Here is a 22,944-nt window from a genome sequence, read left to right as displayed (position 1 = left end):
AAGTAACAGCTGGATGAGACCAATTCATTATAATTAATTTTATTACTTATAATTAAATAAACACCAAACAGACTAGATGTGCCAAATGGCCTCCTCTTCTTTGGAACAGTTCTTATGCTCTCCTCCAACCTGCCCTCTTTCAACCTATCCATCTTGTAAGACATCACAGGTATCAGTCTGTGAGGGCCAAGAGAGCCCCAGCTGATCCCACACAGCCTTCAGCAGTGTCCAGCCGATTGCCTCAGAGGGTTTAGTCTGGGGTTCGATTCCAGACCTGGGGTGCCATCTGAATGGAGTTTGTACTGTATGTTCTCCCCATGTTTGTGTGGGTTTTCCCCAGGTACTAGGATATCCTCTCATAGTCCAAAGCCATACTTGTCACGGATGCTGGGGGCTAGCCGTGGAGAGAGACCGGCGAGACAGGAGGACCCCATGCGTAGCGGCAGGAACGGAGCAGACACGGGGGTTCGGTCCGGCCTCAAGGTATCGGGCGGAGTCGAAACGAGATATAAGCCCTCAGGTAGCAGACGTGGGGCGACCTGGTGAGGCGAGCCTCTCGACAACCGATCCCAATGCCGAGCGAGGAGGATAGGGAGACCCGGAAATATAAAGCCCCAGACAACAAGACACAGCGGAAGAACAAGTAAAGCACAGGGAAACCAGGAACAGGACAGAGAAGCAGCGCCCTCTAGATGCAGAGGGCGTGACAATACTGGTACAGTAGGTTAACTGGCTTATGGGAAAATCGACCCTGGCGTGAGAGTGTGTGTATTCCCTGCGATGGACTGGCCAGGGTGTATCCTGCCTTGCACCCATTACTTGCAGGATAGGCTCTGGCTGCCCCATGAGCCTGTACTGGAAAAAAAACTGTTAGTAAATCCATGGATGCTTCATTATTTTTAACCGTTCTGTGATATGTTTGTCACGTGATTTTTAATTCTGTATTACTGAATACATACAGTAGTACTATATAGAATTTTTAATTACATATAGTTACTTACTCTTATTCTGCTGAAAGCAGAATAAATACACTGAAGATACCAGAGCAAGTAAAGGTGTGAAGTAAAGTAAATTCCATTCTGAAAAATAGAAAGGAGAAACACAATGTTTCATCTGCTGAGTTTGAAAAGGGGACCCAGTGAAAGTGAGCAATATCTTCAAAGGCATTGACCAAGGTGAGGGAAAGAGACACAGCATTTCGGCTGTGGAGCGCCCTTCCCTATCTCCCAGAGCCAGACACCACCGGCTCCGTTATCACAAGGACCCAGGCTGACTTTGGGCGTCAGCTAGAAGGACCTCTAATCAGACGCATGTCTGCTCAGTTCCTCCACCCTGCACAGGAGCTGCAACCCTTTCCTACCCCCCAAAAAAAAATGTTTTTTTTTTGTGCAAAAGTGGCAACCCTAAGTTAAGGACTAAACGAAAAAAGTACAGAAGCAAACAAATACTAAAGTATCGTGAGTACAGAACTATCAGAAAGGTTGCTCTTCCTGACACAGCGAAAGACGTTTGGCAATGACCCTTTCCCACACATCTGTATTTGAGAGTGTTCTGACCTTCTCCATCACTGTCTGGTATGGGAACACCTCAGCCCAGGACACGTAGCAGCTAGAGAGAGTAGTGAACTGTATATTGCCCCCTGGGCTGCAGGAGGCCACCTTCCCTCTGTGTACTCACTCACTGCTCTAGTCTGCCCCCTCTCACCCTGTCCTCCTCTCTGGCAGGGGCTAGCTCTGTCAAGACAGGGGCTGCTAGGTTCTGAAACAGCCCCTACCCATGGCTCAGTGTTATTCTCTCCCGGTTATTTATTTTATTACTGGTGTGTGTCTGTCTACTGTATATCTGGCGTGTGGATGCTGTCTATTATTGGCTTTGTGTTGTTTAAGAAGTCCGGGTAGGTGGCTGCGTCAAAGGAACAGGGAAAGGTTTATTCCATGCTCAAAGGAAAAGAAGAGACACGATCTTCACGTTGTCATCTTCTTCTTCCCACCATGTTTGTATTGTGTGTCTTTTGATTGCATGAGCTCATTAACACAGATTTACTAGTTGTTAAGGGCTATAAGGTATTGAGCCTGAACCTGAACCTGAACTTGAATTCGAACTTGAATCGGAAATGATCACACGCTTCGAACTCTCCCTCCGGCCAATGCGCTTCCAGCACACCGTATTTAGCCCGCCCCCTAGCCAATGGGCTTTCGGAAATGTCGGATTGAAGGTTGACCGTGCTCGCAATCTGATTGGTCCAAAGTTGGTGCGCAGTATTCCGACTTTAATTGCGAGACAGAGTTTGACAGTGCGCGTCCAATACAGCATGGGGAAGATTTTAATTGTAACAGCTATTGCTGGTGTCCTCTTAGCTTTTCTGGGAGAAAGATACATGACGTTGAGGTACGTTGGGTTCTTATGGGGGAGCTGCGTTTAACGTTTAAACGGTGTAACAACTACTGTAAGTGAATGTCTTCTCCAGATACACTACGCATTGTTCCATTTAGCAGGGTGATAATTCTTTAGTGCAACAACCGACTAGTCCGCTTCTCCTTTTTGAGCATTGGATTTAAATCATGAATTCTTTACAGTTTATTATCTCACAGGAGTGGTTCTTGTTTGAAAGCTAATAAAGAGTTTCTTAAAGAACATGCTGTGGATGGAAAAAAAAAATTGTACAAATTTCTATTAAAAAAAAGATTTAGAAGTAATTTGCCTGACGTGAGTGAAATGAAATGCTTTATCATAATATTAACTTACTCTCACATGACCTTGAAACACGAGACAGAAAAGGTACTGCCGATTTCATTACACGGAAATCTGACAATAATGCATCTATTGTCAGTCAGGCTCTTATTTCTGTAAAAGGTTGCTGCAAAGCCGGAGCCTATTCCAGAGACATGGCGCAACCTGGACAGATAGCGAGTTCATCGCAGGGCACACCTGCACAAACTGAGTTTAATCTAGCCAGGAGACACCAGTTAATCTACTGTATGACCTGGCACCCCAGAGCGACTGTCATCTTGTATTCTACGTTTTGTTATTAATGAACTGAACCGCTCTGTAGACTTGTCGAAAAACTAGTTGCAAACGAATAAGACACTTTAAAAAAACATTTAAAAAACACAACAGACTTTGTGGTTTAATCGAGTGCGCATTTGAGCTACAGTATGAGCGTTGTTCGCAAATGAAACCCCAGAGGCAGTTAGTTTCCCCTTCTCTTATCTGTCCGTAGCGCTAGTTTATAAGTGTGCATGTGTTAATCAGCTGTGAACCGTAAAGCAAGCCGTTATCGAATTTGCTTTTCCCGTGAACAATATCATTTTGACAGGACCTCATTCCTTTTAAACCTGTGGTGGACTAATTTACCAGGTGCTGTTTGGGTGGAGTCTGTGCGTTCTCCCCGTGTTTGTGTGGGTTTCTTCTGTGTGCTTAGTTTCCTTCCCACAGTCTGGAAAAACTGGCCCTGGTGTGAGCGTGTGTGTCTCTTGTGCCCTGTGATGGACTGGTGTCCCATCTAGGGTGTATCCTGTCTTGTGCCCGTTGCTTACTGGGATAGACTCTGGACCCCAAGAGGCCATGTACTGTATGTATTGGATAAAGGGGTTAGAAAATGGATGATTGTATAGTATTTAATTAAGTGTAGCAAGTACAGTAAAGAGCTGGGTAGCAACTACAGTATGGGATCATCCCCATTTAGTAAACTATTTTGGACCGCTGACATTGACCTTGTTTTAATCTGTGTGCCTATCTACTGTGCTATGGTTGACTTCATCGTGCCTTTGTGAAACTGAGTGTAACACATTACAGCCTGGATTGTGCCAGTCTTTCAAACTCTATTAAGAAGCTCACTTTTATGTTTTACTGCATATTGAACTATAATGAGGAGTTGTGTAGGGATGGTAAATCGTAGAGGTAAATAACTGACATCCATTGATCAGTTATCATGATGGGTAGCCACTTGTTTGTAACTTTTGCTCCTGAATGTTCCTTTGTAGGACAAAGTTGATGGCTTCCAGAGATATCATCTCAAATCACCTTCCAAACTGTGTCTACATTAAAGGCCTTGGTGAGTGTTAGTATTTAGCACAACACAACATACAGTACTGAAATATTAAAAGAGCCAAAGTCCTTTGAATTTTAAGAAAGACAATGTTTGTTAGAACCAGTGATGATAGTTTAGAATTGTTAGTTTAGCTCAGTTTTAGGAAGTTTGGAAAGATTTGTACAATACTCCTCACGTGTCTATTGCTGTTATCAGAGATGTGTTATGTGTCTATTCAAGTATAAAATATGGCAAGATTTAAAATAATTTTTACACCTGCTTCCAGTGTACTTTTACATTTAATGTGGGTCGATCCTTCTGATGCTTCTTAAACTTCCTCAAATTCTTCTTCTGCAGCTCAGTGAACCAAACAGCAGGGCTGAGTCCTCTGTTTCCATCTAACATTGCTGTGGCTTTGTGAGCTGCTTACAATAAAAGGAAAACCGATATTAATCTGATAATTAGCAAACAGGAACAACACCTCTAAGGCTGTGTCAGTTAAAAACAAAAGATGTTGAGACTTTTTAAATTAGCAATTCAATATTCATACCCAGTTCTGAAACAAATGTGGCACTCATGTGCAGAATTGTCATATACCGTACAGTACCTTTTTTGCATGCTTCATGCTGTATACTGTACATCATACTAGATGCAGATAGGATTCAGATGTTCAAAGGTCACACACATTGTTATTAAATGGATCAGTCACTAAACAGTAGGATGATGAGCTGCAAGAGTAGCTGTGATACCTTGCAGAAGTATTCCTCACCTTTTTTTGTCACGTTTTGTTAAATTACAAATGGCGTGCTCACATTTTATAAAGTGAACGAAATCAAAACATGAATGATCAGACTGAACCTTTTTATGGCTGAGAGAAGTTAAATGTCACCAAAAACTGAAAAGAAAAATAAAAAGCTCAAATATTTCTGATTGCATAAGTATTCACCACCCTGTGTCAATATTTGTTAGAAGTACCTTTGGCAGCAATTAGAGCTGTGAGTCTTTTCAGATAAATCGCTTCCAGATTTGCACATTGGGATGTTGCAATTCTATCCTGTTCTCTTTGCAAACTTGCTTAAGCCCTGTTGAGTTGGTTAGAGGTCATTGACAGGCAGCAAGTTAGCAATAGATTTTCAAGTGGGACTTTGACTGGGCCACTCAAACACAATCATTTTCTTAATCCTAAAACACTCCAGTGTGGCTTTGACCTGCTGCTTTGGTTGATTGTCCCACTGAAAACTGAGGTTTCATCGTCGTTTAACATCTTTAGCAGACTAAAGCAGGTTTTCCTCTAAGACTTGCCTGTATTTGGCTCCATCCATTTTCCCCTGAGTCTTGACAAGCTTCCCAGATCCTGCTGGTGAGAAGCAGCTCCATAACATGAAGCTGCCACTGCTGTGGTTGACAGTAGGGATATTGTTGACTGAGAGCTGTTGGGGTTGTGCTAACTTGAATGTGTTGCATTTAGACCAAAAAATTCTGACTTTGTCTTGTCTGACAAAGACAAGACCCATTGATGCATCACTTAAATGCTTTGCTGCCATCTCATTGTGGGGTGCGAGATGAGCCTTTTCTATGGCTTTTTAATGCAATGAGCCTTTCCATTTGGCAGAGATTCCTCTTTGTCACTCAGCTTTGACTCATGGACACTTTTCCCCCATCTCAGCCATGTTGAACTCTGTAGCCCTTTCAAAGTCGCTGTTGGTGTTGCAGTTGCTTCCCTAACCAGTTTCTCTGTTGCCCGGGTGCTCAGTTTGGAAGGACTGCATCAGCTGCGCAGCGTCCGGGTGGTATGATTCACTTTTCACTTCTAAATGATCAGTTTTACTGTGTTAAAAAGAGATGTTCAATATCTATGAATGAAGGCACATAATAGGAAAAAAAAAACATGGTTTAGCTTTGTAACCTCTGTTTCCCTTATTATTTTGGTCACTTTCACAAGATAAATCTTGGATCATAATGTAAATTACAGTCTGCAATAATAGAAACATTCTTTTAACTATACTGTAAAGAGTGTAACCCAGTTAAAAACCCAATGTACTTTTCACATAATGTACGTATTTAAACAGCGTATACAGGTGAGATGGAAGGGGTAGCCTCTTCAAGGGGTAGTTCAGGTTGACAATTTTTTTTATGACAAATTGTACTCCAGAATACGTTTAAGCAGCAGTGTCCAGCAGTCTCCTGGAGAAGAGTGATATGCAGTCCAGTCCTTACTGTAGCTTAACTATGATTAACATCATCTGGTTGCAGTACTGTACGTTTAGTATTAATTCAGGGCAGTGGTTAATTGGTTGTGTGTCTTGCAAGGGAAACAGAGTCTTTACTTTCTGTACACAGTACTGGCCATAAAATACCCTTTATTTTTAAGAATTACATGGAAATGATTCCATGTTAAGGTTGTTCCAAGTTAAGGCTGTAGGTGTCCCACAGATAACTGTGAAAACCAAATACAATTTACAATATAATATAATATAATATAAATACATGAACCACAGCACATTTAATTTCATCCTGCTGAAGAGCTGTTTGCTTGCTGAAAGAAATCATTAGTTTGCACTTGTTAGCTCCTTGTTCTTCAGTACAGTATTGTTGGTTTCTGACACTAACCTGCATGTTCACTCTTGCTGTAACGGAGGAATACCTCCATCCATTTTCTAACCCCTTCTTCCAGTTCAGGGTTGTAAAAGAGCCAGAGCCCGTTCCGGCAAGGGACAGTTGGCACAAGGCTAAGTACACCCTGGGCAGGACGCCAGTCTATCACGGGCATACTCAGACACAAAGACAGACACACCCACAGTTTCCCAGAAGCTGGTTAGCCTACCAGTATGTATGGTAGGAAACCAGATTACCTGGAGGAGACCCATGCAAACACAGGGAGAACATCCAAACTCCATGCAGATACTGTAGCATCCCAGGAATTGAATTGCTGTGAGGCAGCAATGCTTAACACTGCATGGGGAAATATATTATATTTACACAGTAATTGAGGTTAACAAAGAACAAAAGTTATGCTTACTATGCAATTTAGTGGTACAGTACATACTGTATACATATTACACAGGATAAATGAAATGGACATGGTTTGGTCCTACAGAATATTATGTAGTGCAATTGGTTTACTCACACAACAGCTAAGTGGAGTACAGTACATAGTATTTAAAGTTAGGGTATGATGTTTTCAGGGAAAAAAAACACAGCAGGACTGATATGACTGAGAATTTGTAAAAGTTCTTTCCTCGTTTTATAATTTTCCTTGTTTTATAATGGCCACTTCTTTTAAGCTATATTCATAAGAACCATGTAGATGAAGTATTTACTATACATACAGTATTTGTATAAAATGTCATGTGTTATGTTCCTTTTCTGAATAGAGCTGTTTTAATTTCCTTTTTTTTCTTTATGCAAAGAATATGGATCTGAAGATATCACCATACTCCCAGGCGGACTGGCTCTTATAAGCTCCGTAAGCCTTTGCGTTTACAGTTTAGGCATGTTTTCTGTTGTTTAGTATTTCTTACAAATAACCAACTTTGGCTTCTGACAGATGTCTGAAATCTAGATTGTTTTAAAATATTTTTCATGTTTTTTGTCAACCTAAGAAGTGAAGCATTTTAGATTTTATATTCAAATTCTTAGAAAGGAAACTAGTGTATTCACTTTTTTTCTACAAAATACTGTATATGGGATAGGTCAGGCCAAATTTTGCATTGTTGCAGATAAAATGTTTCACAGTCTATACTGTAGTTTCAGATAGGTGAGTTCTTTGTTGCTTCATCAAACCTTTGTTTTAACTTGGATTTTAAAAGTAAATTTAGACATTTTCCGTATGTATTTGATCTATATTATCTCTTCACCTTTAGTCCTAGTGAACGTTTAATATTGTGATTGAGTCATAATACCAAAGACATCCTAGCCTGTTAAATCTCATTTTAAACTGCTAATAGATCTTGTGTTTCTTGGAATGATCTAGGGTTTGAAATATCCTAACCTCAAAAGGTTTTCTGATGATCCGGGAAAGATCTATGCTTTGAATTTGGAGGAAGGGAATCTTAAACCTGTGGAGCTGAGAATAAGTCGAGGATTTGATCTGGATTCCTTTTTCCCACATGGAATCAGCACGTTTATTGATGAAAAAGGTAGAGTTGGATAGATTGATTAAAAAAAAAAAGAGTGATCAGTGCTCTAATGTTGTTCTCGCAGGGTGTGGGTAACATTGCTGTCTGTTCTTGTAAGGAATACTTTGCTACTGGGTTCAAGAAAGAGGGGATCCTGGGTTGTTTAGTTCCCAAACATGTTGCTGATTGTCTTTTAGCAACACAGCATTTTGTAAGTAATTTAAGTCTCCAGCTTTTGACTAGAGAGAAAGCTAGCACGTCCTGGGCAGCTGTTGGAATAAACTCAAACGGGGGGGGGGGGGGCTGTGTCAGTGTGTCCGTTGCCAAGGAACGAGAAAAGGTTCATTCCACGCCGAAAAATAGAAAGGAGAAACACAAAGTTTCAGCTGCCGAGGCTCTTCAGGTGTGAGGGGGAGAGAGTAAGGTGACTGGCTTTTAAAGCTCAGGAGAAGAAAGGACAGACTACTGTAGGTGAAACTGGGCTCACAGATGAGAAACCGTGTCCACACAACAGCGAACTGGAAGGGCTGGGGGAGACTTAACCGTTTTGATATTTTTAATTTTTTGGTTATTTGTAGAACTTGCATGTTCTGTATTACCTAGTGGCTGTAAATTTCTGAATCTCCAGATCAGACAGTGTACCTCTTTGTGGTAAACCACCCTAACTTCAAAAGCACAGTGGAGATCTTCCGATTTGTTGAAGAGGACAGCTCCCTGACTCATCTGAAAACTGTTGAGCACGAACTGCTTCACAGGTATGCTTATATCTGCCTTGAGTTTCATCATAATGATATTGATTAGAAATTGTTCTGTGCAAGTAGTGTAACATTATTCTAGTGTTGAAAAACAATCACTGAATTTATCGAATGCACATAAAATCACATGCAGAGATATGGTCTCCAGACTGGCATCCCGTCCAGAGTGTTCTGTCTTGTTCCCATTTCTTGCGGGGATAGACACTGGCTCCCCCGTAACTCTGAATTGGATAATAAGTGGTTAGAATATGTATGAATGGGTATGGTTTCCAGAATAACCTGTCATTTGTTCCATTTCATAAACTAATATTAAAATGGCTTAAGGCAGAGATAAAGCATCAAAATATTATGGAATTTTATTGCAGTTTTCCTGCACTAATGTTTAGAACAAAGATAGCAGAGCTTGCCGACTTAAATAAGCTGTCATACTTTAATCAGTGTAATCATTTCAGTATGATATTATTATAGTCTTTAGGTACGGTTTCTCTGAGTGCTGTGCCTTCTAAAATGCATGCAGGCTAGGTCAGAGTACTCCCCTTGATCTCTCCATCCAGGAAAGGTCTTTTGTTTTCCATGAGAAAGGGTGAAGGGCTCTTAGCTTCCCATCTCTGAGGGCTGCCTCTCGTGGTCGCACACACTGTAACACGAACAGAGCTTGGTTCCACGTGGGAAAGTAGGAAGAAGAGAAATCCCAATGTTTTTCTTGGAAGCCTGCTTCAGGTGTGTGGGAGGGAAAAGCAGGGAGCAGGAATGTAAAAGGAAAGTGTGTGTAAGAAGGACACCGGGGGTGAGAGAGCATCTGAAAAAATGGAAATCTGGGAGATAAATTCCAGGGGAAATGTGAAAGTCCAACGTCTTGAATGGAGAGATTAAAGAATTGAAATCCTTTTCCCCTAGCACCTGAAGAAGGCTCTTCAGCCAAAACTGTGTGTTCTTTCTTTCTATATTGTATATGGAATTCTCATCTACTTGTTCCTTTGAAGTTCGTACAGTACACTGGCTCGGCTCTCAACTCCGATCTCTTCACACATAGTACTGTATATCACTACTAATGTTGCTGTGTAACTCATAGCACCACCCTTACTACTGTCCTTCAGCACAGTAGTAACCCTCAGCACAGAGGGTTCAGCACAGTAGCAGTAGTTTCTTATCTCTGTCACACTATCTACTAATCTCAGCTTCATGTTTTGGAAAACGATGATATCAATAGTAAAGTCTTCACCCCAGATAGGAAGACTAAAGGAAAATGACTAAAAGATTTTTTCTTACACTACATGACACTTTCCTGCACTACATGCCAGTGGGTTAGAATCTAGATTTTTTTTTCAAGGTAGCAAAATGAGTGTCGTATTTGGAAATTGAAAACATGCTCATAATTTCACTTTTGCATAAAATAAAATTAAAATCAAACAATCATTATAGGCAATAAAATGCAACATATGTTACTGTTAACTCCTTTGTAGTATGTAATGCCTCTGTCGATTTAATGTGCAGTATTTAAACATTCATTATCTGTTCTTGTTTCCTGTCTTTTATTAGTGTGAATGACATTGTGGCAGTTGGACCAGAAAGCTTTTATGCGACTAATGACCACTACTTCACACAAAGTGTTCTGTACTCTCTGGAGTACATTATTGGCTTAGCCTTGTGCAATGTAGTGTATTACAGCCCTGAAGAAGTGAGGGAAGCAGCTGCAGGGTTTTACTCTGCAAATGGAATAAACATCTCTCCTGATAAAAAGTAAGTCACACAATAAAGTCTGCACTTGTTTTTAGCACCAAGAATGTCTGAAAGCATGTACTGTACAGTAAGAGATGTTTACCTTGTGTATACAGTATGGAATTAATAACAGAAGTCTGATTGGGATAACAATAGCCAAGTTCAATCAGCTGTCACTAATTGTTCATCATTCCTGATGTCATTTCCTCACAGACAATAGAAATACTGTACAGAAGACCTTGTTCTCCCTCTTATTCATGTTTTTGCATCCCAGCTCCACCCCATCTCCACCTTTAGAGCTGCTCCTTGGTCACTCCTCATTCTGCCTGTCCTCTGGCCAGGAGGTCAGCCCTCAGTCAAGCGGGAGACCAAAACACTCAATTAACCTTTCAATAAGATTAAGATGTTTATGCAGTATCTTACATTTGCTCCCTTGGGGATGAATGACTTATTTTGGATTGAAATGACATAATTCTTTGGTGTTGTTATTCAAGGTGAAATACACATTATTAGTTAAAACAAGTACACAGATGTCTTTGTCTGCATTTCAGAATAAAGGTTAAGGATTACAAAATTACACAAGCGTGTGCAATTAAGTGTTAACCTGATCAAAATCACTGTTTTTGAAACCTGATTTTTCCATGGGTAAATCTTTTGCTTTACTGTAAGCACTTAGTTGAACAGTTAGTCAGTTTGTCCAACTGAAACCCCAAACCAACACAACCAATAAAGTTGTTGTGTTTTAATTTCATTTCAGGCACCTTTATGTGGCGGATATTTTAGGCCACGTTATTCATGTATTGGAAATACAAGAAAACATGACTTTGGTGCCTCTGAAGGTAAGTTGAATCACTCTTGCAAGGAATTATAATATTGTACCTAATTATCCAGAATCAAAATCACTTATAATTCTGAATCTCAACACAGTGCTTTCTGTGGAGAATTCAAGGTGCTTCGTTTGTAGACTCTTATGATTGAGTCTATAGCTAATGTAAAGCGCTTTCTTCTTCACTAATTTGTTTTACATGTAAAATATAAACGTTAGTTCTCTCTGACTGTAGACAGTATAGATTGTAGGAATTCCTTGAAAGCCATGAAAATCCTTGTTCTAGAACAGAAATCTGGTTCCAGAACAGAAAGGACCTTTTTCTAATGTGTAAAAGGAAGTAACTGTATTCTAAATGTCATCTTACAACATCCCATGATTCTACACTTTTCATTATATATCCTAACTGCTTGTTGATCTTGTTTATTATGTACCCACATTGTTTGGTTTAGCTCGCTGGTTAATTCTCATAGACACCTAAATCCCCTTCCTTGCACAGGAACCAGCTCTGCCTTAAGAGCCAGTTGAAATTCTCTGGTTAACAGTATTAATGTATGTAACGCTATTAATTAATGTACTGCGTTTCTTAGGTTGTTGGAACGATATCAAGTTCAAGTTGAAGGATTAATTCTAAGAGCTACTAGTTCTTCTGACACTAATTCTGTACCTCTGTTATGTCAAAATTATTAAAAACCAAATTTGTTAAATAACACAGGAAGTAGATGTGGGAACATTGCCTGATAACGTAGAAGTGGACTCTGTCACTGGAGATTTGTGGCTGGGATGTCACCCTAACGCCTGGAGGCTGTCACGCGATGATCCTGAAAACCCACCTGGATCTGAGGTTAGTAGAAAGCCTGTGTAAAGACCACACCATGTGCTTTTGACATATATTACAGCACATCAAACTGCTTTGAAATATTTGAGGATATCAGTGGGCCTGGTCAATTATTTACAGCTCGTTCAGGTGACTTCATAAGAAGGTACAAAAGTCGATCTAAGACGGTGCAGAAATTGAGTTTTTCCAGAGGGAATAGGTTGGTGTTGATAGATTATTGTGGATCCAGCACAGCTTGTTTGATGGTTATTTATCTTGGGAGTAGCACTTACAGTAAGCCAACTGTTTGTTTATTTTTAAACTGTAATATATTCCTGATGTTTGAAGAAGTTTGCACTTTTTTATCTTGCAACCTGTTCCACATGGTGCAGCTTTTTTAACTTTTTTAGCAGTTTACAGATCCCTAAATTAGGGCATAATCTTATCAATACATACTGTAAGGTTTTATATGAAATTGGCCACACCCTGTTCTTATGGGACCCAAGGAGATGGATCAGATCTGAAGTAAACACAGAGTGCAATAAGTTTAATGTATAGACACCCAAGCAATGCCCAGATACATGTAGTGTGTACTTAAAAAAACCTATATTTTTCATCTTTTGTAGGTTATCCAGATTCAGAACATTCACTCAGAAAAGCCAACTGTCACCAAAGTGTACGTCGATGATGGTCATGTTATTGAGGGATCTTCAGTTGCAACTCCATACAAAGGGAAGCTGCTTATAGGAACGATGTATCAAAAGGCAATCATCTGTGACCTGAAGTAACCTGTCTATGTGCCTCAGTGTAAGCAAAGATTTAAACGTTAAAGAATGTTTGTGATGTTTGTAAATCAGATTTTACATATGCAACACAGAAATTCATTATCTTTTTCTGAAAAAATAAAAAATTTACAGAGGTGTAGGTACTGTATGTGTCCAACAGCAAAAATATTGCAGAACATGCGGACATATTCCAATGTATTGTTTTTTTGTTGTAAACACTACAGAATTGTTGTGGAGCACCTTCTGTAGTTCTGTTAAAAGCTGCAGTCTTGTGAGTGTAAGTGCATCAGGGACATTCAGGAAAGGATGGAGAGAAACCCCAGAGAGCTCCACTGCCATGTGCCACTGTCTTGAGGACATTAGACTTTCCAGTAATTCATTCTGCTCAAGTGATGCAGCCTTTTTGCTTTGAAGCTTTCAGATAACAGTGCTATAATGTATGTTCATGGTGCTTTCATCATACACCTCAGCATCGGTGTGTGTTTAATGTGATGTAAGCATGTCATATGTGCATACAGTATGCTGGGAGCACCATCTTTGATTTTTCAGTCAAGTATAAACAAATGTGCTGGACAAGAACCTGCTGGCAACTGTCTGAGGAACACAGCCTACTTTCTGCTGAAACTCTCCTGGATGGTTACCAGTGCATTTTGCAATACTGAGATAAATGTAACATTTGGAATATCACAATACCCAGCTGAGTATCTTTTTTGGCACCAAGGTTGAAGAAATTGAGTTTTTAATGAAAGTTCGGGAGGAATGAAGGCAGCCGCGCTCATTCGACACAGCTGCTGCAATTCTCACTAATCCTGACGTAAGCAACCAGTCTCCATAAATATCAAACGTCACCCTCTCCTCTTCCTCGTTCGTTTTCTGCATCCCTCCTCCACCCCCTCTCCACCTTTGCAGCTACCCCATTGGTCGCATGGGGGTCCTATCCTCCCCGTCCAACGGCCGGGAGGTTGGCCCTCAGCCAAGCGGGTTACGCCAAATCTCCACATCACAATAAACGATTCTAATTTCTCCCAAGCTTTCGGCTGCTGTCATTCCTCGTGAAAACAAGTAAACAATAAAAAGACAAAAAGTCTTTTTTATTTTCGTGTTTGCCTTGAAATAAAATGTGAGATTCTGTCATTTCTACTTGAATATCTTCTGTATTTCATTATGTTTTAGACCATTTAGATTACTTTAAACAGGAGAATAGTTTGAGATGCTATTCTGATGTAAAACAACTTTTATTTTGAATAAGCATTGGGTTTCCACCACTTGCCACAATACTGAATAAAACTTGTACGACTTCATGTCACTCTTGTGAGAGAGTTTGTCAAGTTTACAGTGTATGCCTTTCCATGTAGAATGCCAGCATCAGTAATATTTGTAGTAGTGCACAACAATGTCCACAGCTGGCAAAGCATGGTTTGGTATTTAGAGTGTCATACCAACCAGTTCCACATGGAACATAACTGTGCCTGAAAAGTGCAATACTCCAAAACACATACTGTACCTTCTTCCACAGCTTGAAGAGTGTGATTGTCTTAAAGTTCTTGGTGGTGCCTGCCTGTACTGGGAGATCAAAGCACTCAAAACAAAAGGACATTGCAAGACTCCACTTGTTACTGTCTGGACTCGCCAGAGCTCCCAGCACACTTTAGAAGGCTGTGTAGGCTGCGTAGCCGACAACAGGAGACACTCCTAATATACATTCGTGGTATCTTCATTTTTGTGTGAAGTTCAGGGTTTTGGAGATAAGAAGGTTATGCACCACACCAGCTTGCAGCCTTATACCAAAAAGGGGGTGAATGTGTATATTGTATTATGTATCTGCACTTTGCACTATGTGTATCCTTCTACAATGTCTGTGTCAGTGTCCTGTCTGTATTTTCACTGTGGACCAGGGGGAAATGATATTTCGTTCCACTGTATACTTCTATGTGGCTGGAATGACAAATAAGCGTGAACTTTAACTTGATAAGGTACGAGATCATGCTTTGGCCCGTTGGTCAGGCTTCTCCTCAAAACCCTGTCAGCTTAGAGCCATCACCCAACAGTGAATGCAGCAAAGACGAGTTTCATGGGAATGGCTCCTGTGTCCGACCCTGGAAGCGCTTTGGAGAAGAATCCAGGCCTGAAGAAAACCCACAGTGGGCAGAGTTTTCACACGCTGGCCTGTTCCAAAGATGACAGAAACTCAAGTGCAAGGCCGACCACTCTTCATTCCGTACAGCAGTTAACGGCTAATGCTGGGTGGAGAGTAAGGTAGAGTATAGATCCCGATTCAGTACAAGCAAGTCCTTTCAGCAGGAGTGACGAGAGCCAGAGTGGGGTGTGGTGACGGGGAGGTTTGTTGCACGTTGGGGGGGTTTTATTGTGTTGGACTGCTATTGCTTCTGCCTCCCTGTTGACCAGTGTTAAGATGTGCTTCAGGCCCACTATGAGGAGAGGTAGTGTAAAAGGGAAAATTGTTCCAGTTCTAGTTCAGTTCTCGCAGGTTTACAGTGTAGGTGGTGACACCAACATTTAAAGGCAATTTGCACTGCTATCCTCCCGTTTGGACTAAACCTAATTGCTGCAGGAACCGTCACCACGTCGTGTCATCAATCCCGAGCCTGAAACATGCTAAACAGCATGCATGGCATTAAATGATGAAGAGCTGCACTGTATAAAGAGGCTTTAGTTTTAGAAGATAATGCTGTAATAAAATATGATTAGGTACTGTAGTTTGTTAAAACTTATATAATAAATATTTTTCTCCCCCTGAAGAGTTCTCCATCTAGTGACTTTCTTGGATTAAAGGTCAGTACATTATTTTACACTGTGGTAGCAAATACCCTTTCGTTTAAAAAAAAAGCATTATTTTGTTGAATAAGCAAATCAAGATTTGTGAAAGGTTGTCCTGTGGAAGGACTGCAATGATCGTACTTGTCACTAGAGGCCGCAAAAAACACGGTCTAAGACCTGTTTAGAAAATCGTTTCCTCCAACCTATTGATTTGTTTATTGAATGTTGGAAAGGAGTGCATTCTCGCGGGGGTTTAATTAGAGAGGGAGGGGTTATCTTAGCATAAAGGTGTCTCTCGGGGGTTCAGACGTTTATGTTTTTAGGAGAAGCAGTAGTTGGAATTAGTGTTGGGGTACAGTATTTCTTGTTAAGGGATGGTGGTAGCCACTGTCCCTGAAGTTGTTCTTACTAGTTAAGAAGTCCATCTTTTTAAAGTTTACTATAGTCAGGATACGACCTTGACCTTTAAAGCCACTATTTTCTTATTTAAACCTGACGGTTCCTGAGCCAAAACTCTCAGCAGGGAACTTTCACATAATAAAATGGGTAACAAAATAGAAATGTTGACTGCAAAGAAGCATCAGTGCAGATAAAAACAACATCCATCTTAATTGACATGGATTCTGCAAATCAATTAATGAGCTGGCTTCAGAAGATTCCTATAAAGGGGTTTGCAACATTTACAGAGATTCGTGCTATCTGTAGTCTGGATTAGGAGTGCCAAACTACCCGGAGAACTGTTTTAACTTCAGATCTGCTGTTAATTAGATTGTCTTAATTATTGGCTTTCTATTAGACCAATTTATCAAGACCTCCCAGCGTTTCTAGTGCTGGAAAAAATGAAGAGATACTGGACCTCCAGGATCGGCGCTGGACCACCCTGCTGTCGATAAATTCAGAAAATGTAAGTGTTCTTCACGCTCCTCCATGTGATTCATTCCAACAGAAATCCTGATTGAAATTTTCTTGCCGTCTTATAAATCGCCTGAAAAGTCAACGTTTTCGTCTTTCGGCTTCCGTCTTCCAAAACAGAAACTCACAGTATCGTGGCGAACAGCGCACTCTACTGATGAGACAAGCGCACTGCACGTGAAATGACTTCAATGTGCCGCAGCCTCTGAACAACATTACAAAGGTTGCAAGTTTCTCGAGCTGCAACAAATACAATCCAGTATAGCTGATGTTTTGTGATTTCCAAAGTCTCTGACTGTGTACTTAGTCTTTAAAGATTAATGGGCAAATTTAAAGGGGAATGTTTGAACCTTGTCTTTAACCTTGGATAAGAGGGTCTACAGTACGTGGGCTGCTTTTGGTGCTCTGTTGTAGAAGTGCTGGACCTCTTTCAAATATATGAAGCCAGGACCATTTAATTAAAATTACATGAAACTGTACATGAATTTTACTCCATTCTTTCTTTTTTTTATTTAATGTTATTGTCTACTTTTGTAAGAACAATATGATTGCAAAGATATTGCCATACTCCTCGTATGCTGTACTGAGTCTGGGTAGTACAGTTAGCTTGTGCTGTTTACTGTATGTTTTGTACATTCATGGTCTCTATTAAAAAGCACTTAAACACTTGCTGTGGCTAATGTCAGTGTTCATTCCTCAGTCATCAGGAAAACACAGAATGGGAATAGTTTTCATGGGGAAAATGTCATTTTTATAAATTGGACTAATTGTGTAGATACTAAATATAAAGACCTGTTTGAATGTGCCATGATGCTAAGCTTAAACAAAATGAGGAAGCTTTGTAGAGGGTTGAATAGTTTTGAATGGCAGGGTAATTATGAAGTTTAAAGTTGTTCTTGTCTGAAACGTGTCTTAGTTTTTCATTTTTTATTGACACCTGCATAACTCCAGGTATCCTTGGAGTGTTTTCATGTGTGAAAATGTCCATGGTGGTTATTTGAGAGCAGGAAGTTGGCACCCCATGCAATTGTTCAGATGTACATAATCACGAACCCATTCACTGTGCATGGGTGTTCTTGCTTTGTTAGGCAAAAGGTTTAGTTCTGACAGTAAAATAAATGCAGTGTTTTGTGTGAAAACATAATATACCATAAATGACAAGAAAACAGAGCTGAGATATTTCCCTCAGGCACTATTTTGCACATTTGCTAAAATCACAAAGTGAACAGAAGTAATCTGACCCTTAGCTCTGAGTTGGGGTGGATGATTGTTTCAAATACTGGCACTGAATGTAAAACTTGATACTGGGAATAAAAATACCCTTTTAATCACAACCTTGGCTTACTAAATCCCTTCTGTTGCCTGAACAGAGAACAGAGAACAGAGAACAAATTCATCTGAAAAAAATTCAAGGAGGAATTCCTCAAACATGTACTGTATGGTACTGCCACATGACCTGCTTTTTGGCGTGGTTTTGAGCTTAATCCTTCAAAAGAAGACCTGTGTGATTATAGAAATGACATCTCGCTGCATTGCAGCTTTGAATCAGTGAGTCTCCAGACCAGGCCGAGTACCACTTTGTGGTGAACCACCCTACATGTGAAAAGCCCCGCGGAAATCTTTAGACCAAATGCCACCCAAGCAAGGTTTTACTAACAGTAGATTGATTAGTGTGGCTCTTGCGCAGCATGCACTGTAGATACAGAAACTCTGCTGGATAACACAGAAGTGGATCCTGACATTTCACCCTAATGCCTAGGAATTGTTTGGATACCTTCTCAAATTTAAGTAGGCATGTAAAAAGGCAATTGCGTGTGCATTTTGCACTGTTTGTGTAAGACTCGGCACTTACTATAAATTTCCCTAGCTGGCAAAACACCAAAAGTCAAAAGATCCAGTAAGAATATATACAATACTGTAAAGTATATAAGGAATTTCTAATATAGTGTATATTTTGGCTGAAAAATACCTATTTGTGATTCATTTGGTGATAACAGACACCCCTTCCCTCCCATTAATCCAGTACACTGAGGGTTTAATGGAGTTTTTAATGAAAGTTCGGGAGGAATGAAGGCAGCCGCGCTCATTCGACACAGCTGCTGCAATTCTCACTAATTCTGACGTAAGCAACCGGTCTCCATAAATATCAAACGTCACTCTCTCCTCTTCCTCGTTCGTTTTCTGCATGGTTTGTCTTCGCCTAGCTCGAATCCGTGCTCCCTTCTCATGGATCTACAAATCCGCCGCTCCGACGAAGACCTTTTTGCAGCGCAGGAGACTCTCCTATCCCTCTCGTCCAGTCCACCCCCCACAGCTCCCCTCACCTCCGTCTCATCGCCTCCTTCAGCCGCCGTGCCACATCAGCGCCGCTCATCTCCCAGCCAGTCCTCACAAGATCCAACTCCTCGCCGAAGACTGCGTTCCGCCGTCGTAGTCCCTCTCTCATTACAAACCCAGCCTCCCCATTCCTCCACGGCAAAATCTCCAAATAACCCCCGCTTCTCTCGAGGATGTCCCTGCCGCCGCGCTTCACGCACATCGGTTCCCCCTTCTCCTGGATCATCCCTCGCGACTTCCAACCGGACCGTAGCAAGCCTCCAGAGGATACTTCGAAAACATGGCGTCCATTTTAAAAGAAACGCTTCCAAAAAAAAAAAGCTTGTTTTCCCTGTACTTAACCGCAGTCTACATAAGGAAACATCAACTCCCCAGCTTCCCCCGGCGCCCTCTGATGACATCACCCGCGCTGCCGCCACTCATCCCAACGTGAGGACCCCGAGGCCGCCCGCGCCTCTGCCTGTCGCATCTTCTGTCTTGTCTTGTCTTGTCTTGTCTTGTCTCGTCTTGATTATGTCCGTGTCTGTCTCTTCCCCCAAGCAATCCATCCCTCTGCTGAACAACTGCACCCAGCCTCCTGCCCTAATCTCCTTGCTGCTGAGTCTAAGGCCCCAGGCTCACGCCCCCCCCCTTCTCCGCTTAATCTAATTTCTGCACTCTCCTACCAATCTACCTCCGGCGTCCAACATGGCTCAAGCTCCGCCAGCTTGGTGCCTTCGGCCCCGGTTTCTTTTCTTTCGGCCCCTGCTGCTGTCTCCACGGCCCGAAGGCCAGCTAGTAAACGACCCCCAGCTCAGCCAGCAGGCGGCCCTTACCCTCCCCCACCCCCTGGCGTCCAAGACGACTCAGCAGCCTCCTCAGTCCTTAACGCAGCCTTCGCCCCTGCTTCATTTCCTCAACAGTCTTCGGCTTCCATATCCCAAGCCACCGAGCTTCAGGCCCCAGATCCGTCAAACCCCTCCTACCACAATCTGCTTTCTGCTCTTCCTCCCTCATCTTCTCCCTTCCCCGGTGTCCAACACGGCATCCGTCATCCCATGCCTTCGGCCCTGGATTCCAATCTCCCCTTTACTAAGGACTTTCCTCTCCGAACAGCCGTTCCTCTCCCAGCTCCTCCTAACGCACTAAAGTTTAGTCCTCCTCCCATTCCCTTTTCACTCCGGCAGCAAATTCTGAGGCGGACGTCAATCTAGCTCACCTTCTCTCTTCCTCCTCTTGCAACTCCGATTCTAGAACAGTCGACCGCGGCTCGATTTCCGTTACTCTCAAATCTTCTGACCCTCACTCTGCTTCAGTCCTTCGAATTTTCGACTTCTGCTTGGCTTTCAGCATTTTCCACGACATCACGTGCTCCGCCTTTCCCCAACGTCGTCAGGAACTCGACGATTACACGCACAGCATCCCCGATCTATCTGTCCTCTTCAAGGGCTCCCTGTTCTACGATTACCATAAGCAGTTCTTGGCCGAGGCCGCTGCCCGCCTACTCCAATGGAACCAGCACACCTACTGGGGAGCCCTCGACATTGAGCTTTACTGCCGCACTTTCACCGGTGTCCAAGCTCTTTCCTGCGACCAAGACTTCCTCTTGGACACATTCATCAAATCTTTGCCCAGATACCGTCCGCAAGCCCAACCCTGACTCCGCCCCTTCTCCCCCACAGCATCTATTCTCCCGCCAGGTCTTCTTCAAACCTTCCCGGTCCAAAGATGTTCGCGGTCGCCCCATCGTGATGATCAGAGGCCAACAAATCTCCAACATCTTCAATTCCTCTACACGTACCTCCCCCCCTTCGTCGCTTCCTTCACATTTCCAGCTTCTGCGGTGAAGCTAATGCTCGCTCTGCCTGCCCCCGCCGGCCCTTCCATGCTCGCTCCACCTTCAGCGTTCCCAAAAGACTACTGGCTTTTCCGTCTACCCCAATCGATATCCCCGCTCTTGCTTTCGGCCTGCTCCGTCACCCCGACCCCTCTTCCACCCACATCTTACTCGACGGCCTTTCCTTCGGATTCTCACCAGGCCCGTGCACACTTCCTTCTTCCTTCGTCTTTGCAAAAATTTGCAATCTGCCACCGCCGATCCCCACTCCGTTGATTCCTTGCTAGCATCCAAAGTCGAGAACGGTTTCACGATTGGCCCACTTGACTCTTCCCCATTCCCTGCATACCACATCGATCCCATTGGTATAGCGGTCCGTCCGGGCTCGCCAAGGCCAACATCTCCAGTGCCGTTAAAGTTATGCCTCCCGACCCAGACCTCTGGCACCTCTTCGGAGTTCATTGGCGCTTCATTCTTCGCAGTCCGCCTTACCTTCGGACGTAGGAGTAGCCCAAAACATTTTCGGTACCTTAGCTGAAGCTCTTGGCTGGATCCCCTCGAATAACTATGAGCTTCCTTTTCTCGTCCACCTTCTCAACAATTTCCTTACCATAGACTTTCCTCACACCCCACCTGCAAGAGCCTCCACCACACTTCTTTCCGGTTTTAGGAAACTAGGGGTACCCCTTGCCATGGACAAAACAACTGGCCCCTCTCATAATCCAATTCCTCGGGATCACCCTCAATTCCATCAATTTCTCCGCTTCCCTGCCTCGCGACAAAATCGACAAGATCCAGATGTATATCTCTATCTATTCTTCCGCCAAATTTCGCACAAAGAGGGAACTTCTCTCTCCGCTCGGCCACCTCAATTACGCCATGCGTATCATTTCTCAAGGACGGTCTACCTTCTCGACCTCGCCTCTTCCGTGCCCTCTCTTTACCACCACGTAAGCCCTTCAGCCAACTGCAAATCCGAGCTCAGGCTTTGGCAGCTTCTCTTGGCCAACTTGAATGGCATCTCTTTCCTTCGATGACCTCCTCTCTGACACTGAGGATATCCAGCTTTTCACAGATGCAGCCCCCTCAGTAGGTTTCGGAGGCTATTACAAAGGCCAATGGTTTGCGGCCCCTTGGCCTCCTGATTTCTCTCCAATCCCTCTCGCCAACCAGTCATCGGCCTTGTTAGAAATATTTCCAATTGTCGTTGCTGCTTCTCTTGGGGGCCACAAATGGAAACAAAAACCGTCCTCATCCATTCGGCCATCCATGCAGTATTTCATATAATCAACAAAGGAAGGTCTTCATCCCAATTCATCATGAAATTCCTCTGCCGCCTTAAATGGATTTCTCTCACACATCAATTCATCCGCGTAGCTGCTCACATTCCAGGGCACCTTAATGAGATAGCTGACTCTCTCTCTCACTTTCAATTCAGGAACTTGGCACCAGATGCAAGACTGAACCCGTGCACAGTACCTCCCTATTCGGAACTCACGTTCCTCTGAATCATCCTTTCCATCGCTATCTCCAGCTGGCCCAGCAAACTATCCTCTTAGGGATCGCCCCTCGAACTCTCAATTCTTACTGCAATGCCTGGAAGGGCTTCCAATCCTTCCACCTCTCCGCGAACAAGATTCCGTTCTTTTGACATTCTCACCGTATCATCCTTCGTTTGCTATCGTAGAAACTCACTCAAGGTACGAGCATCCACCGCCAAAGTATACCTGTGCGGCATCCACTCCTTTTCGGCACGATCTGTCCATCCCTTATCCACCCTCAAATTACTCTCCTTAAAGGCTTTCAGTGGCTTGAAAAACCACTTCCGAACCTACGCGCACCACTTACCTCAGACATCCTTGAATCCCCCATCTACGTCGTCAGGTCAGGTTACCACTCGCCCCGGGTCGACCGCCCTCTTGAATCTTTATTCTCGTTAGCCTTCTTTATCTTCCTAAGGTGCTCCGAAATTACCGCTAATTCCACATCCTTCGATCCTTCTCAACCCTGCTTATCCAACATCTCCATCTTATCTTCCGAGACGCTGACCT

At 42.7% G+C, this 22,944-nt stretch overlaps 1 protein-coding gene across 1 annotated transcript; it reads left to right on the top strand.

The window, feature by feature from the left end:
• The first annotated feature begins 2,240 nt into the window (after nucleotides 1-2,240).
• Nucleotides 2,241-14,350, top strand: LOC148823135 (serum paraoxonase/arylesterase 2-like). Its single transcript, XM_088929529.1, has 9 exons — nucleotides 2,241-2,388; nucleotides 3,984-4,054; nucleotides 7,441-7,496; nucleotides 8,004-8,169; nucleotides 8,777-8,903; nucleotides 10,443-10,643; nucleotides 11,380-11,461; nucleotides 12,164-12,292; nucleotides 12,892-14,350. The coding sequence occupies exons 1-9, from the start codon at nucleotides 2,312-2,314 to the stop codon at nucleotides 13,051-13,053; spliced, it is 1,071 nt and encodes a 356-aa protein (XP_088785655.1). The 5' UTR covers nucleotides 2,241-2,311; the 3' UTR covers nucleotides 13,054-14,350.
• Nucleotides 14,351-22,944: the final 8,594 nt, after the last annotated feature.

This window comes from Atractosteus spatula, chromosome 12, assembly GCF_055471065.1.
Source record: "Atractosteus spatula isolate fAtrSpa1 chromosome 12, fAtrSpa1.hap1, whole genome shotgun sequence".
In the NCBI taxonomy this organism is placed as follows: Eukaryota; Metazoa; Chordata; class Actinopteri; order Semionotiformes; family Lepisosteidae; genus Atractosteus; species Atractosteus spatula.
The sequence above is the reverse complement of the archived record's forward strand: the minus strand, read 5'-3'. Positions and strand labels throughout refer to the sequence as shown.

What these genes read in the sequence shown, in the direction of transcription:
- LOC148823135 (XM_088929529.1), top strand. Translation starts at nt 2,312, where the DNA reads ATGGGGAAGATTTTAATTGTAACAGCTATTGCTGGTGTCCTCTTAGCT. An exon ending in AACATCTCTCCTGATAAAAA is followed by an intron (nt 10,644 to 11,379) that starts GTAAGTCACACA and finishes ATTTCATTTCAG; the next exon opens with GCACCTTTATGTGGCGGATA. An exon ending in AAAACCCACCTGGATCTGAG is followed by an intron (nt 12,293 to 12,891) that starts GTTAGTAGAAAG and finishes CATCTTTTGTAG; the next exon opens with GTTATCCAGATTCAGAACAT.